The sequence below is a fragment of the Mustela nigripes genome, chromosome 14 (genome assembly GCF_022355385.1).
Source record: "Mustela nigripes isolate SB6536 chromosome 14, MUSNIG.SB6536, whole genome shotgun sequence".
Classification (NCBI taxonomy): Eukaryota; Metazoa; Chordata; class Mammalia; order Carnivora; family Mustelidae; genus Mustela; species Mustela nigripes.
In genome coordinates this window covers 7227695-7240283 of record NC_081570.1, presented here as the reverse complement: position 1 = coordinate 7240283, position 12589 = coordinate 7227695, and the positions used below count along the sequence as shown (strand labels likewise).

The following is a 12589-nucleotide window of genomic DNA, read 5'->3' as shown; positions in this document are numbered from 1 at the left end:
AAAACCTTTGACTGTCCCTCTGCCCAAGTAAGAGCTTCCTTTACCCTCTCTTCAGCAATGACCAAGAACATCTGAAGATCTCTGAGACCATCTCCAGGAGACAGCAGGTGACTGCAGCCTGTCCTTCTGGACCAGTGATGCAGGTGACAAGACTATGGGCTGAATTCGCCCAGTCTCTGTGTGCCTCTGCAAAAGGCACAGGGGCGCTCGGCTCCTGAGTCCCCAGGACACTGGCTGGGTCGATCACCAGACAGGGCCTCTGACTGCAGAGCTCTCACAACGGCAGGTACTTCCATGAAAGCCAGGAACCCAAAGTATAAACAAAGCTGAGTAACTATTTCAAATTCCATTTCTCTAATTATTACTCCTAAGAGTTTCAATTCATCTAATAATGATTTGTACAAGGATACCTTAAAACTGAAGAAAACCACCTCTTCATTCACCTGAAAGAGGAAAGAACTTGAAGGGCCTCCACCTAATCTATTCAATAAACCTCCTCTAGAACCGGAAGGACGAAGTAGGGAGAGACAGTAATTTCACAATCAGTAAGTGGCCTAGAGATTACAGACAATCCACCCAGAGCCAGAAGGAGGCTTTTCTCAAGTTTGTCCAGCACCGAGGACTCTCATCAGCTTCCTCTCCCCGTGGCCTATGGAACCCTCTGGCACCCTCCCACAAAAGGTGTCAGTGTCAAAATAAGCATTTTCATCAATGAAGGATTTCCACCATCTATTAAGAGTGGGAAAGGAGAGCCAACCACCTTTCCTATCTGAAAGGCACCAGGCCTCAGGCCTGCTCCCACGGCAAAGGCGTGTCGTCAGAGGGGTGTCCTGCCATCCCCACCCTTCAGTTGTCTGCTCCTGATTTCAGTCCCAAGTTTCTCAACAGCAGTTGTGAGGGGCTCACGCACCCCCCATGTGCTGCTAGTAATGGTTTAAGTACTAACATCTGTAGATGGTTCACTTTTCAAAAAGAAATAAGCAGAGAGGATTTAGGATTAGCCCTATGATGTCGGCCTCACTCACCTGGACCCAGACAGATGTCCCTGAGTGGAAATTACAGCTCACTTGAGTAAACGTAACTCAGCACAGGACTCAACCACGACGGATCCTCACAATAATGATGCTTAATACTTTAGATCTGCCATATTGATTTGTTTTTCCTAAAGAAAATGGCAATTTTCTGAAATCTCTAAATGGGCCAGTTTCATTACCCCTGAGCTTATGAATATATCTTCATGAAAACAGTATTAAAATGAATTTGGGCCATCTGGCTGGCTCAGTCGGTAGAGCATGCTACCCTTGATCTCGGGGTTTTGAGTTCAAGCCCCACATCAGGTACAGAGATTACTTAAAAATAAAATATTTTTTTTAAAAATCCATTTTATTTCTCTGCCAACTGCTTTGGCATTTATGAAATATATCCATTATACGTCCTACATACACACACTTACATACACACATGGGCACATGAGTGTACACGAAAAATGGGTTGAGCATGTAGATGTCATCCTTCAGAGATTTTTGGTGGGAACAAGACACGAGAAGCACCTATCCCTGGTGAGCCCACAAGGAGGTACGACCGAAGTACTCTAGCCACAAAAGATACAAATACAGGGTGAGTGCCAGGAATACACTCTCAAGGTCTCTAGGAGATAGGCAACTAGCCATAGGTATTCTTAAAGAAGAGTTCACAAACTCCCTAATTCAGCAAGATATTAATGATTAATGGCCTTTTGATTACTGGCCTCTGATTAACTGACTTCAAAAACCAAACAGAAAATCTCCGGAGTCCCAGGCATAAGGTAGATGAGTTCCCCGAGAAGGACTGAGATCGGATCCATGATGTAGGACCCCCGGGCAAGTTTCCATCACCCTCAAGGAGAAACCAGAGGCTACAGGATATTCTGTACTTAAAGGGCAAAGCTGAGACGTGGCCTGGCTCTGCGAGCGCAGGGCATCCTTATTTTTAATAATAATTCACCCTACTAAAAAGAATTAAGCCTAGGGAAGGTGATAAAGTAGAAATGACCATCATATTTTTAAGAATAAATTCATTGTAGTTTGGGAGTATTGGGGTGGAGGGATGCAGGTTAAGGACAAAAACCAAAACAGAACCAAAAACTATACCCGTAAGTCAGAGGAAGAAAGAATGGCAGAAGACACATCCATTAGAAGAACTTGGTGTCAAGGAGCAAAAAGCCAAAATGCTAGTTTAAGCATCGTATAAAACAGGTGGCTTCCAGGACCGCTGGGTATTGAGGAGCTTGTGTTGAAACCAGTGAGCAAGGTACACATGAAACTTTATTGATTGCTCACTTCAAATAATAACCTAAACTCAGATGACTAAAAAACGGTTACTTAACCCTAGTTTCTGGGGCGCTTAGGTGGCTCAGTAGGTTAAGCATCTGCCTTCAGCTCAGGTCATGATCCCACAAGGTGCTGAGATCGAGCCCCATGTCGGGCTCTCTGCTCAACGGGGAGCCTGCTTCTCCCTCTCCCTGCCACTCCCCCAGCTTGCACATACTCTCTCTCTCTCTGTCAAATAAACAAATAAAATCTTTAAAAAAAAAAAAAAAAGTCACCTGGTTTCTGAATCCCAGCAAGACAGAACCCCAATTACTCCGTGCAAACAACCGTCCACCGATTTAAAGACCCGTGAGCCACGTGGGGCTTGATCCTGCAAGAGCTGTGCAGGACCTGACCCAAGGCCCGAGCACATGCCCACCACAGGGGATGAGAAAACTTGGGTCTGAGAGAATTTATGGAAGGTTTACAACTGGCTGTGGGGTGGGGGGAGCTGGAAGTCAATACTCTGGAGGACTGCCAAAGCTCCTTGCCCCAGGAGGCAAAGCTCAGGGAAGAAAGTATGAAAAAGAAACAGCGATCAGCCATTTTAACTTGGGCAGAGTTTTATCGTCAATAGTAAGGGAATTTCAACTGGGAGTTTACAGAATTTATCAAGACTGGTCTGTTCACCAGTCTCCACCCCCGAGGGCATTACGACATTATAGGGCAACTATCTCACTCATAGGGCCGGGGTTGCTGGGGTGGTTTTTTCATGGCAGGGAGGAGGACTGAGGGGCAAGGGAAGGTAACATGCAGTCACTGTGTGGGTGTCACCTGGACATGGGGATGGCGAAAAACATCAGCGCGTCCTTCAGAGACTACAAGGCAATACTCCTCACAACCACAATCACAACTTGGTCGGACAGGGCCGGAGAGGGCAGAAATGAAAATCAGGCCCTCCTTCTCCAGCAGCTAAAGCAAAAAACTAGTGTGAACAGAATATCACCTGTCCTTGCCATCTGCGTTGTACTGACCACTCCTCGGAGCCTCTTCGGTCACAACTCCCTTCCCCAATAAAGGGAAAATTTACTCCAAAGTCATCATCTAGTTCTGGAGACCAAGGGTAAGAGGAGATGCCTTCAGTACCCCATGCTCAGCCCTTTCAGTGTAGGGAACAGGCAGCTTCCACGGAAGAATTTTATGGAAAATATGCTCTCAGTTAAAAACAAAACCAAAAGCAACTAGCAGGGTGTTCCCCCAACACGGGAAAATCCTACTCCTCGAGACCTCGCTTCAAGTTTTACCAAAAAACATCCCTAAGTATACCCCGGGCAGAGCTCTTCCTTCCCGAATAATGAGGGCTCTTCTACTCCCAGTCAGGCAATTCCGCACCGAATTATATGCGATGTTGTACTGTTTGCTGAAATTATATGTGGTCTTGTGCTGTCTACTAATTGTTTCATGTGTACAAATGCCTTTTCTTCCCCAATAAAGTGCATAAATTACTTAAGAAGAAGGCTTAATTTTATTCTTCAATTGTCTGTTCCTCCTGAGCATCCGAGAGACGGGTAACGCACACGCCTGAGAAACCTCCCCTAGGGAAGGCAGACTCAGACAGAGGGCTGTGGGCTTTCTGTGGGTGGGGGATAGCACCCCATCCCTTCGCCGGCACCCTGTGACTCTCATCCAGCCTACTGCCAGCTCAAAGTCCTGTACCCCTACGCGCCATGAGTCCTCGCTAGTCCTTGGACGGCCCCCCTGCCTGGCACCCCCCCACCACCGCTCTCGAGAGGCAGAAGTAGCTCACACAAGACCATACAGCTCGGCTGGTGCCCTCATTTAATCAGGCTGCTGCGAATGGTTGGCCAAAAGCAATAAGGGCATGACTGAGAGACTGTGGGAGTTTAATATAAAAAAATTAATAAAAAAAAAGGGGGGGAAGGAGAAAGGGTCTACCTTCTAATAGGGCCCTAATTACCCAACTCATAGGATCAGCCCAAATGAGATGGGAGTTTATTTCGGGGTTTTTTTTTTTAATTATTGTTTTTTTATATATATATAAATTGCTGCTATGTGTTTTCTTTCCTCTGAGCAATTATGCAGCAAGTACGTAAAGAGGGGAAAAAAATACTAATTAAATATAAGGTAATTGTAGAGTTGGCCTGGAGAGAATAAGTCTGAACTCTGGACAATCACAGGCTACTAGGGTTTGAAGACTGCTCGGGGCCTCCCAGAAAAGAAAGAAATGAAAATCCAACCAAACACCAAGCAGATGAAGAGTAGAGCAGGAAAAAGAACAGCATCCAGAAACACGAGCCGAGCAAAGGGCTCCAAATGCCCAGAAATCAGCAAGGCTGCCACTGCTTAGCACTCGCTGCTAGAAAGAACCCCGAAGTGTTGGCCCAATCATGCTGCAAAAGAAGGACCAGCCAGCTTTGCCGGGGGTTAGTAGTCAGGTCAGTAGATAAAAATGTAAAAGGAGACCAAGGAGGTAGGGCTGCAGAGGACTACAGCGTTCAATTTGGACTTTAATCCAAAACCAACCACAACTCCAGCCTGCGGGGCACTGACAGGCCTGGCCTGGGGAAGCCCTTCTGAAGTCTTTGGCTTTCCCACCTCCCTGATCACCAGGACAAACCCAGGCAATACCAAGAGTGAACCGAAGGCACTGTGGGGTGTGGTGGGAAGGAAGCCGGACTGGGTAACGCTTGGTAACAGCGGGTGTCACAGAAGACAACCACACTTCCTTGAAACAGCCCCAGCAGGGCTTGCGTCACCCTGGTCTTTCAGCCTCCGCCAAATCCAACTCACCTTCTGCCTTGGAAAGCCTGAGTGCAGGCTAGAATTCAGGCCTATTCATGCCAGCTAAGGGCCTCACATCACCTCCTCCCACTACTGCTGGAGGAGAGGCAAGAAAACCAGGCCTGGGAAACCAAAGCTGGGCGGTGCATCCCTGAGCTTGCTATCACCATCCAAACAAAGACAAAGCTCTAAAAGCTGGCCCGCCATAAAACTTATCTGGTTAGTGCAGAACAGGTCTTGCTACCCAACAAACAGGATTTGCGGCGGGCCCTGAAATGCAAGCCAGGATGAAAATGGCGGGGGGGGGCGGGGGGGGGTGCTGGCAGGGACTGGGGCTCAGAACATCAAAGCACAAGCACTTCGTGAAGAAGGGTTACCTTCATTCAGTACTCAGGAGGCCACTGCCCTGTCAGTACTAGAAGCACTTACTGTTGGTAGCGAGCATCACAAATGACCCACCAGGCAAAAACAGAACTCCCTGCCTTACCTGTTCCTCAAAGGCCACCGCACCGTGCCCTCACCCTGAAGGGCAAAATGGCTATTTCAGACAATCAAGTAGCAACTTGGTCCCAACCCCACCTCCAGAAGGTTCGGGCATCCCACTGATCACTACTGATCAGCAACAAACGAAGTGGTGCACCACACCCTGCGGTGGATGCTTTCCGTTCCAGAAAAGACCAGGCTTTCCCAAGGAGGCAGCCCACTAACCCCTACATGCCAGACAGTAAGACATAAGTCAAAGGTCACTAAGTTAGCCTCCACACAGCACTTACTTTTCAGGAGACAACGAGGAGGCAAAACTACCGGGTCTTAGGGTTTCTCCACACTCACACAGTATTTTCATGACTAGAAACGATACTATACATCTTGGGTACTTACCAGAGGCTCTCGAGGCACCACATTTTCACTTCCTGGAGTAGAGCTTGGCTGCAAAGAAAAACAGAAACAAAAATAAGATCACAGTGCCACCCAATGGACATCCAAAAACCAAAGATACGCAAAAGATAGGCCATTCTCAAGCCACACACCAGCACCTGTTCCTCCTACTTCTCACCAGCTCTCAGACTGTAGAGGGCTCCATGGTGGGCTGCCTGTAAGAAGCGGCCCACCCACAGAGTCTGAATGTGCTGGTGAACGTGAAGAGACTTCTTCGGGGTTCACTGCCACAGCGCCTCAAGGAGAAGGCTAGGTTTGGCTTAGGAGGGCCCAAGATCAGCAGGTGAGCAGCGAGGGCTGCGGACCATCACAAGAGCCATAGGAAAAGCAAAGTCCAGGGGAAAGGCTTCATGTGAGAGGGAAACTTCCCTTTTGCCATCTTCCCACCGAGTGACCAAGAAAAGCAGAGACGATGTGGAGAACAAGATTCAGCCACAAGGGGGCCCCAGGTACCCACAATCTGGATTTTCTCTGGGCATCTACTTGGAGTCAGGAAGCAAAGAAACAGGAACGAGGAACGATGGCTCCTACTATCACCTATCACTGAGGACCCCAACCCCCAGCAGTAAGGAAGCTGGAACCTGCTGTGTAAATAAGCTACTGACGGACCTAAAGACCAACCGGCCGGCAAGGAGTATGTGGCCCACTCGCCGGCCGCAGTCTGTTACCTTCTCCTCTCACTGAATCTCCCATTTGCCTCCAACCTTTGGCTGATGATCTGGCCAAATTTAGAGAAAGGAAGAGACAGAGACAGACAGACTCAGAGGAAACTCACAAATCTCCAAAAGACTAGAACAAGCAGTTTGAGGGAGTTCTGATTAGTTTACTGTTACTGATGTTCAAGCCAATTTCCAATTATCTACAGATAATATCCAGACAAGTGCAGCTCATCTGTGGGTCTCCGGAGCCAGCCTCCGGCCTCCATACTCCTCCCACCTCACTCAGATGGCAAGTGCCAGGCCTCCTGTTGGGGTGGGGGGGGGAGGTGGGAGAGGAAAGAGTCCAGTCCACAGAAGGTCCCCAAAGATCTCCTTGCTCCCCGTTGCCCCTGAATGGCTGGCACATAGCACAATGACAAGGACTCTGCTGGAAGAAGGACTCTCTCTCCTCATCCAAAGTCCCAGGACGAGGTCAGCCCGCATGAAACCAAGTGGAAAGTCTCAGGGAATCTGCGCTCCTGTTCCCTGCCTCCCCTCCCCCACCCTGCTGGCTCCCTCCTAAGGCTCCCGGTGGGCAGGAATAACCTCCCGCATTAGGACCTCTAGCCCTGACCCCGTCCGAGTTCTCCATTCAGCCGCCTTCCGGCCTCCTCTGGATTCAACAAGTTCCTCCTCAGGTTCCCGATCCTCTCCCTCTGCCACACGTGCTCTTCCAGTGTCCCCTGTCTGCAAGAATGGCAGTCTTCCAGCAAAATACACAAACCCGGGGCCAAAGGACCATTCTGGACAGCTCTTCCTCTCCCACTCACCAGAGCTAACACATTATCAAGTCCTGCCAACACTCCTTCCTAAATATCCATGCAATCAGTCCGTCCACTTCTCACCACTTCTATTGCCATCACTTTGGTCAAAGCTTCCAAAATCTCCTCCCTGGACCGTTGCCAAGAGCCTTCGCAACCGTTTACCCACATCCATGTTGGCTGGCTTCTTCTAATTCATTTTCCATGTTGCACGCAGACGATAATTTCAAAACGGTAATAATCAGATCTCGCCCCCGCCCACCTCAGCAAACCACTACGACAACGGCTCTAACACAGAAAACCCTCTCAGTGTGGCCACAAGAGCAAGAGCATAAGACTGGGTTTTTTTGGTTTTGTTTTAAGATTTTATTTATGTGACAGACAGAGATCACAAGTAGGCAGAGAGGCAGGGAGAGAGAGGAGGAAGCAGGCTCCCCACTGAGCAGAGAGCCAATGTGGGGCTCGATCCCAGGACCCTGGGATCATTACCTGAGCAGAAGGCAGAGGCTTTAACCCACTGAGCCACCGAGGCGCCCGGCGTAAGACTGTTTTAAAAAAACGAACAGACAAAAAAAAAAAAAAACCCAGTGGTAGAGAGATGCTCCCGGTTTGATAGGCACAAAGGTGCTCTCTCTCCTGATGCCCAGGCGCCAACCTCCCCCAGCCAGAGGTGTGCCCAAGTGCTGACCTTGAAGCACGACAAAGACCGATGGCACACACAGCTCAGGTCAGAGCACCTCGCTGAACATCCTGTCCCAGGTCTGCCCTGAGGCTGGGTAACTCTGAGTACGTCCTATGCCAGTCTGGCCTGTAGTTCTTTGCAGAGAAGAATAAGGTTCAATTCAACAATTATTTTTTGAGAGGCGCTGCTACCGAGGCAAGTGCATGAACTTTGGCGGCAGTAAGTGAGTGACGGTGGGGCTACTGCTCTACCTCCCCAAACCTCAGTCTCCCCACCTGTGGGAATAATGGGAAAAATACCACCACCTTGCGTTCAGGGTGAGATGAGCAGATAGAAGGTATATGCTCTCGCTTCTCCGCTCAAAATCAACCAACAGACTTCTGCTCTGTCTGTGATGGGGTTTGGGACCAGATTTAACCTCCCACTGTTAACAATTAGAAAACTAAACAAAATACAGGACACCACTGTTTGTAGACACTGGATAGTACTGAGTCCAGACAGAACAGAAACAAATGATATGACCCTACGGTCACTCTGGTTTTCTGCCAAGAGGCATGCTTCCGACGAAGAAGGGGAATGGGGTCGGCGGGGCGGGGGGAATCCCAGCAGAGCATGGCAGTCTCTTGCGGAGTTGAGGAAACAGAGATTAGGGTTCAGGGAGGCTAAGGCAGCTCAAAGTTGTAAGACAGAGCTGCAGAGAGGAGAGGGCTATGCCAAAAGAGAGCTCCAGAAACCTTCACAGAAGCTCCCTGAGTAAATGTGTGCACAGCAACATGTGTGCAAGCACAGAGTGAAACTCCACAGGCTGAGAAACAGCAATGAAGAAGCCGTGAGGTGAATGGCCCCCGGAGCCCTCACAGGCCCTCGTGAGCCATGAGCACCAGAACGGGGTGTCCTCACCGTTCGGTCAGAGCACTCAGTGAAGACCTGGAAGGACCACAGCCTGGTAGGGGAAGGACAGACTACCCCTAGGGTAAAGGCCATCCTAGGTCCACCCTAACAAAGCTTAAAAACGGGACTTCATGGGATCAAAATGAACCAAAAGTAACCCAACTACCCACCAGAACAAATCTCAACACTCTTCAAAATAAGACCACAAAATCCAGACCTCAACAATGTAAAAATTCACAGCATCCAGCACCCAATCAATAATCTCAAAGATGGGGGTGCCCGGGTGGCTCAGTGGGTTAAGCCTCTGCCTTCGGCTCCAGTCATGATCTCAGGATCCTGGGATAAAGCCCCACATCAGGCTCTCTGCTCAGCAGGGAGTCGGCTTCCTCCTCTCTCTCTACCCATCTCTCTGCCTACTTGTGATCTCTGTCAAATGAATAAATAAAATCTTTAAAAAATAATAATCTCAAAGATAAAAGGCAGGGAAGTATGATCCATAATAATAAGAAAAATTAGAAGAAATCATTCACAGACAACATTAAGACAGGTGTCATAACTTTATTCAAGAACTTAATGCAATTCTAAAAATACATACCTGAATCATTATGTTGCATGCCTGAAACTAATATGACATATGTCAATTATGCCTCAATAAAAAGAAAACTCAAAAGAAAACAGGATCATAGTAAGGAGAGAAATACATTGCATAAAACAAAAGTAGAACTTCAAGAGATGAAAATATAGTATCTGAAATAAAAATTTCACCAAATGGGAATGACAGTAGATTAGATACTGCAGAAAAAAAGGTAAGTGAACTTGAAGACACAGCAACAGAAACTGACCAAAATGAAGGGCAGAGAAAAAAAGAAAAAGAACAAAAAATACTTGAAGAAATAATGGATGAAAATTCTTCAAGTTTGATGAAAACTACAAACTCCAAAATCCAAGAAGCTCAACAAATCCTAAGCAAAGCAAACACATAGCATTCTAAAGCACTATACAATCAAACTGCTAAAAACCCATGAAAAGGGAGAAATCTTACAAGCAGCCAGAAAACAAAGAAAACCATTACCTACAAATATTAATCAAGACCAAGAATGAATTCAGACTTTAATCAGAAGATATGCAACCCAAATAAAAAATATAATAGCACTGTATCTTTAAAATGCCTCTGAAGGGAAACGTGTCAACCTAGAATTCTATATCCAGTGAAAATATATTTCAAAAATAAATACAAAATAAAGTACGTGCTTGCTTCAGCAGCACATATACTAAAATTGGAACAACACAGAGAAGATTAGCATGGCCACTGCACAAAGATGACATGCAAATCTGAAAGCATTCCATGTTTTTTGCAACGTGTAGAATTTCTCATTTATTTCTTTCCTTCTATTTTGGGTTTCATTTGCTCTTATTTCTCTAGCATATTTTCTAAAGTTAGTATGGTACTCAAAATGTTATTTCCTTCCCAGCACTGCTTTGGTTGCATTCCACAAATTTAAATTATATTGTTTTCATTTTTGTTCAGCTCAGAATATTTTACTTCCCTATGATTTCTTCTTTCCCCCATAATTTAGAAATCTGTTGTTTAATTTCCAAACATTTGGGATCTTTCCAGATTTTTTTTCTATTATCCATTTCTAGGGGTTTTTTTAAAGATTTTATTTATTTGAGAGAGAGAGAATGAGAGGGAGCCATCAGGAGAGGGGGAAAAAGTCAGAGGGAGAAGCAGACACCCTGCTGAGGAAAGAGCCTGATACGGAACTCAATTCCAGGACTCCAGGATCATGACCTTTAAAGGGTCTGCCCGAAATTCTCTCTCCCTCTCCCTCTGCCCTCCCCCTATTCGCATGCTCCCTCACTCTCAAAATAAATAAAATCATAAAAAATAAATAAATAGGGGTTCATGGGTGGCTCAGTGGGTCAAAGTCTCTGCCTTTGGCTCGGGTCATGATCTCAGGATCCTTTGACTGAGCCCTGCCTTGGGCTCTCTGCTCAGCAGGGGGCCTGCTTCCCCTCCCCACCACTGCCTGCCTCTCTGCCTACTTGTGATCTCTCTCTCTCTGTCAAATAAATAAATAAAATATTTTTTAAAATAATAAAATAAAATAGAAATTAATATGTAATGAAACTTAACAAAAAAATTCTAGGTCCAGGTGGCTTCAGTGGTGAATTCTAGTAAACATTTAAGGAAAAAATACAACCAATCTTATACAAACTTTTTTTTTTTTTAAGATTTTATTTATTTATTTATTTATTTGTCAGAGAGAGAGAGAGCAAACGCAGGCAGAGGCAGAGAGAGAAGCAGGCTCCCTGCTGAGCAAGGAGCCCAATGTGGGACTCGATCCCAGGACCCTGGGATCATGACCCGAGCTGAAGGCAGTGAACCAACCAACTGAGCCACCCAGGCATCCTTACACAAACTATTTTAGAAAAAAGAAAGAAAAAAAACAGTAAAATTTCCCAATTCATTCTATGAGGGCAACATTACCTTAATACCAAAACTAGACAAAGATTTCATACACACAAAAGAAAACTACAAATCAATACCTCTCAAACATAAATGACGAAACCCTTAACAAAATACTAACAAACCAAATCCAGCAATATATAAAATGGATAACAAATCCTAACCACATAGGATTTATTCTACAAACAGTAAGTTGGTTTAACATTTGAAAACCAAACAACATGAAGCATCATATTAATAAAGAAAACAAAAGGAACAACAGATAGCAAAAGAGCACATGACAACAGTCAAAACACATATTTTTTTCAAAAACACTCAACAAATTAAAAAGTTGAAAAAAATTAAATCTCTTCCATTTGATAAAGGGCACCTTAAAAAAAAACTTAGAGCTAATGTCATATTTAAATGTAAAGACTGAATTTTCTAAGATAAAAAATAAGGCAAGAATATCTATTCTTGGGGCGCCTGGGTGGCTCAGTTGGTTAAAGCCTCTGCCTTCGGCTCAGGTTATGATCTCGGGGTCCTGGAATCAAGCCCTGCATGGGGCTCTCTGGTCAGTGGGGAGACTGCTTCCCCCCTCTCTCTGCCTGCCTCTCTGCCTACTTGTGATCTCTCCCTCTCTCTCTGGCAAATAAATAAATACATAAATATCTTAAAAAATATATATATTCTCAATACTCCTCTTAACACTGTATAAGAAGTCCTAGAGAGCATATAAATTGGAAAGCAGTAAGTAAAGCTATCTTCATTTGCAGATGAGAGGATCATCTACAGAGAAATCACATAATCTACCAAAAAAGCTATTAGAATTTTAAGTGAGTGTAACAAGGTTACAGATACGAGACCAATATACAAACTCAATTTTATTTATTTTATTATTTTTTAAATCATGATGAGTGCACTCTTTAATCCCCATCACCTACTTCACCCATCCCCCCACCCATCTCCCCTCTGGCAACCATCAGGCTGTTCTCTACAGTTAAGAGTCTGTTTCTCGGTTTGTCTCTCTTATTTTTTTCCCTCTGCTCGTTTATTTCTTAAATTCCACATATGAATGAAAT

The 12589-nt window shown here is 45.7% G+C and overlaps 1 protein-coding gene and 1 non-coding gene across 3 annotated transcripts in view; one reads left to right on the top strand and one right to left on the bottom strand.

Annotated features, from left to right (window-relative positions):
- PEX14 (peroxisomal biogenesis factor 14) overlaps nucleotides 1-12589 on the bottom strand; it is a 139180-nt gene that overhangs the window by 118409 nt on the left and 8182 nt on the right. For both annotated transcript variants that reach the window (XM_059375379.1, XM_059375381.1), the window contains exon 2: nucleotides 5970-6017. In XM_059375379.1, coding sequence (XP_059231362.1) covers nucleotides 5970-6017 — 48 coding nt within the window. The remainder of the gene's footprint in view (nucleotides 1-5969; nucleotides 6018-12589) is intronic.
- On the top strand, nucleotides 10306-10412 carry LOC132002307 (U6 spliceosomal RNA). The gene has a single exon (XR_009399809.1). It is a non-coding gene; the product is annotated as a U6 spliceosomal RNA (small nuclear RNA).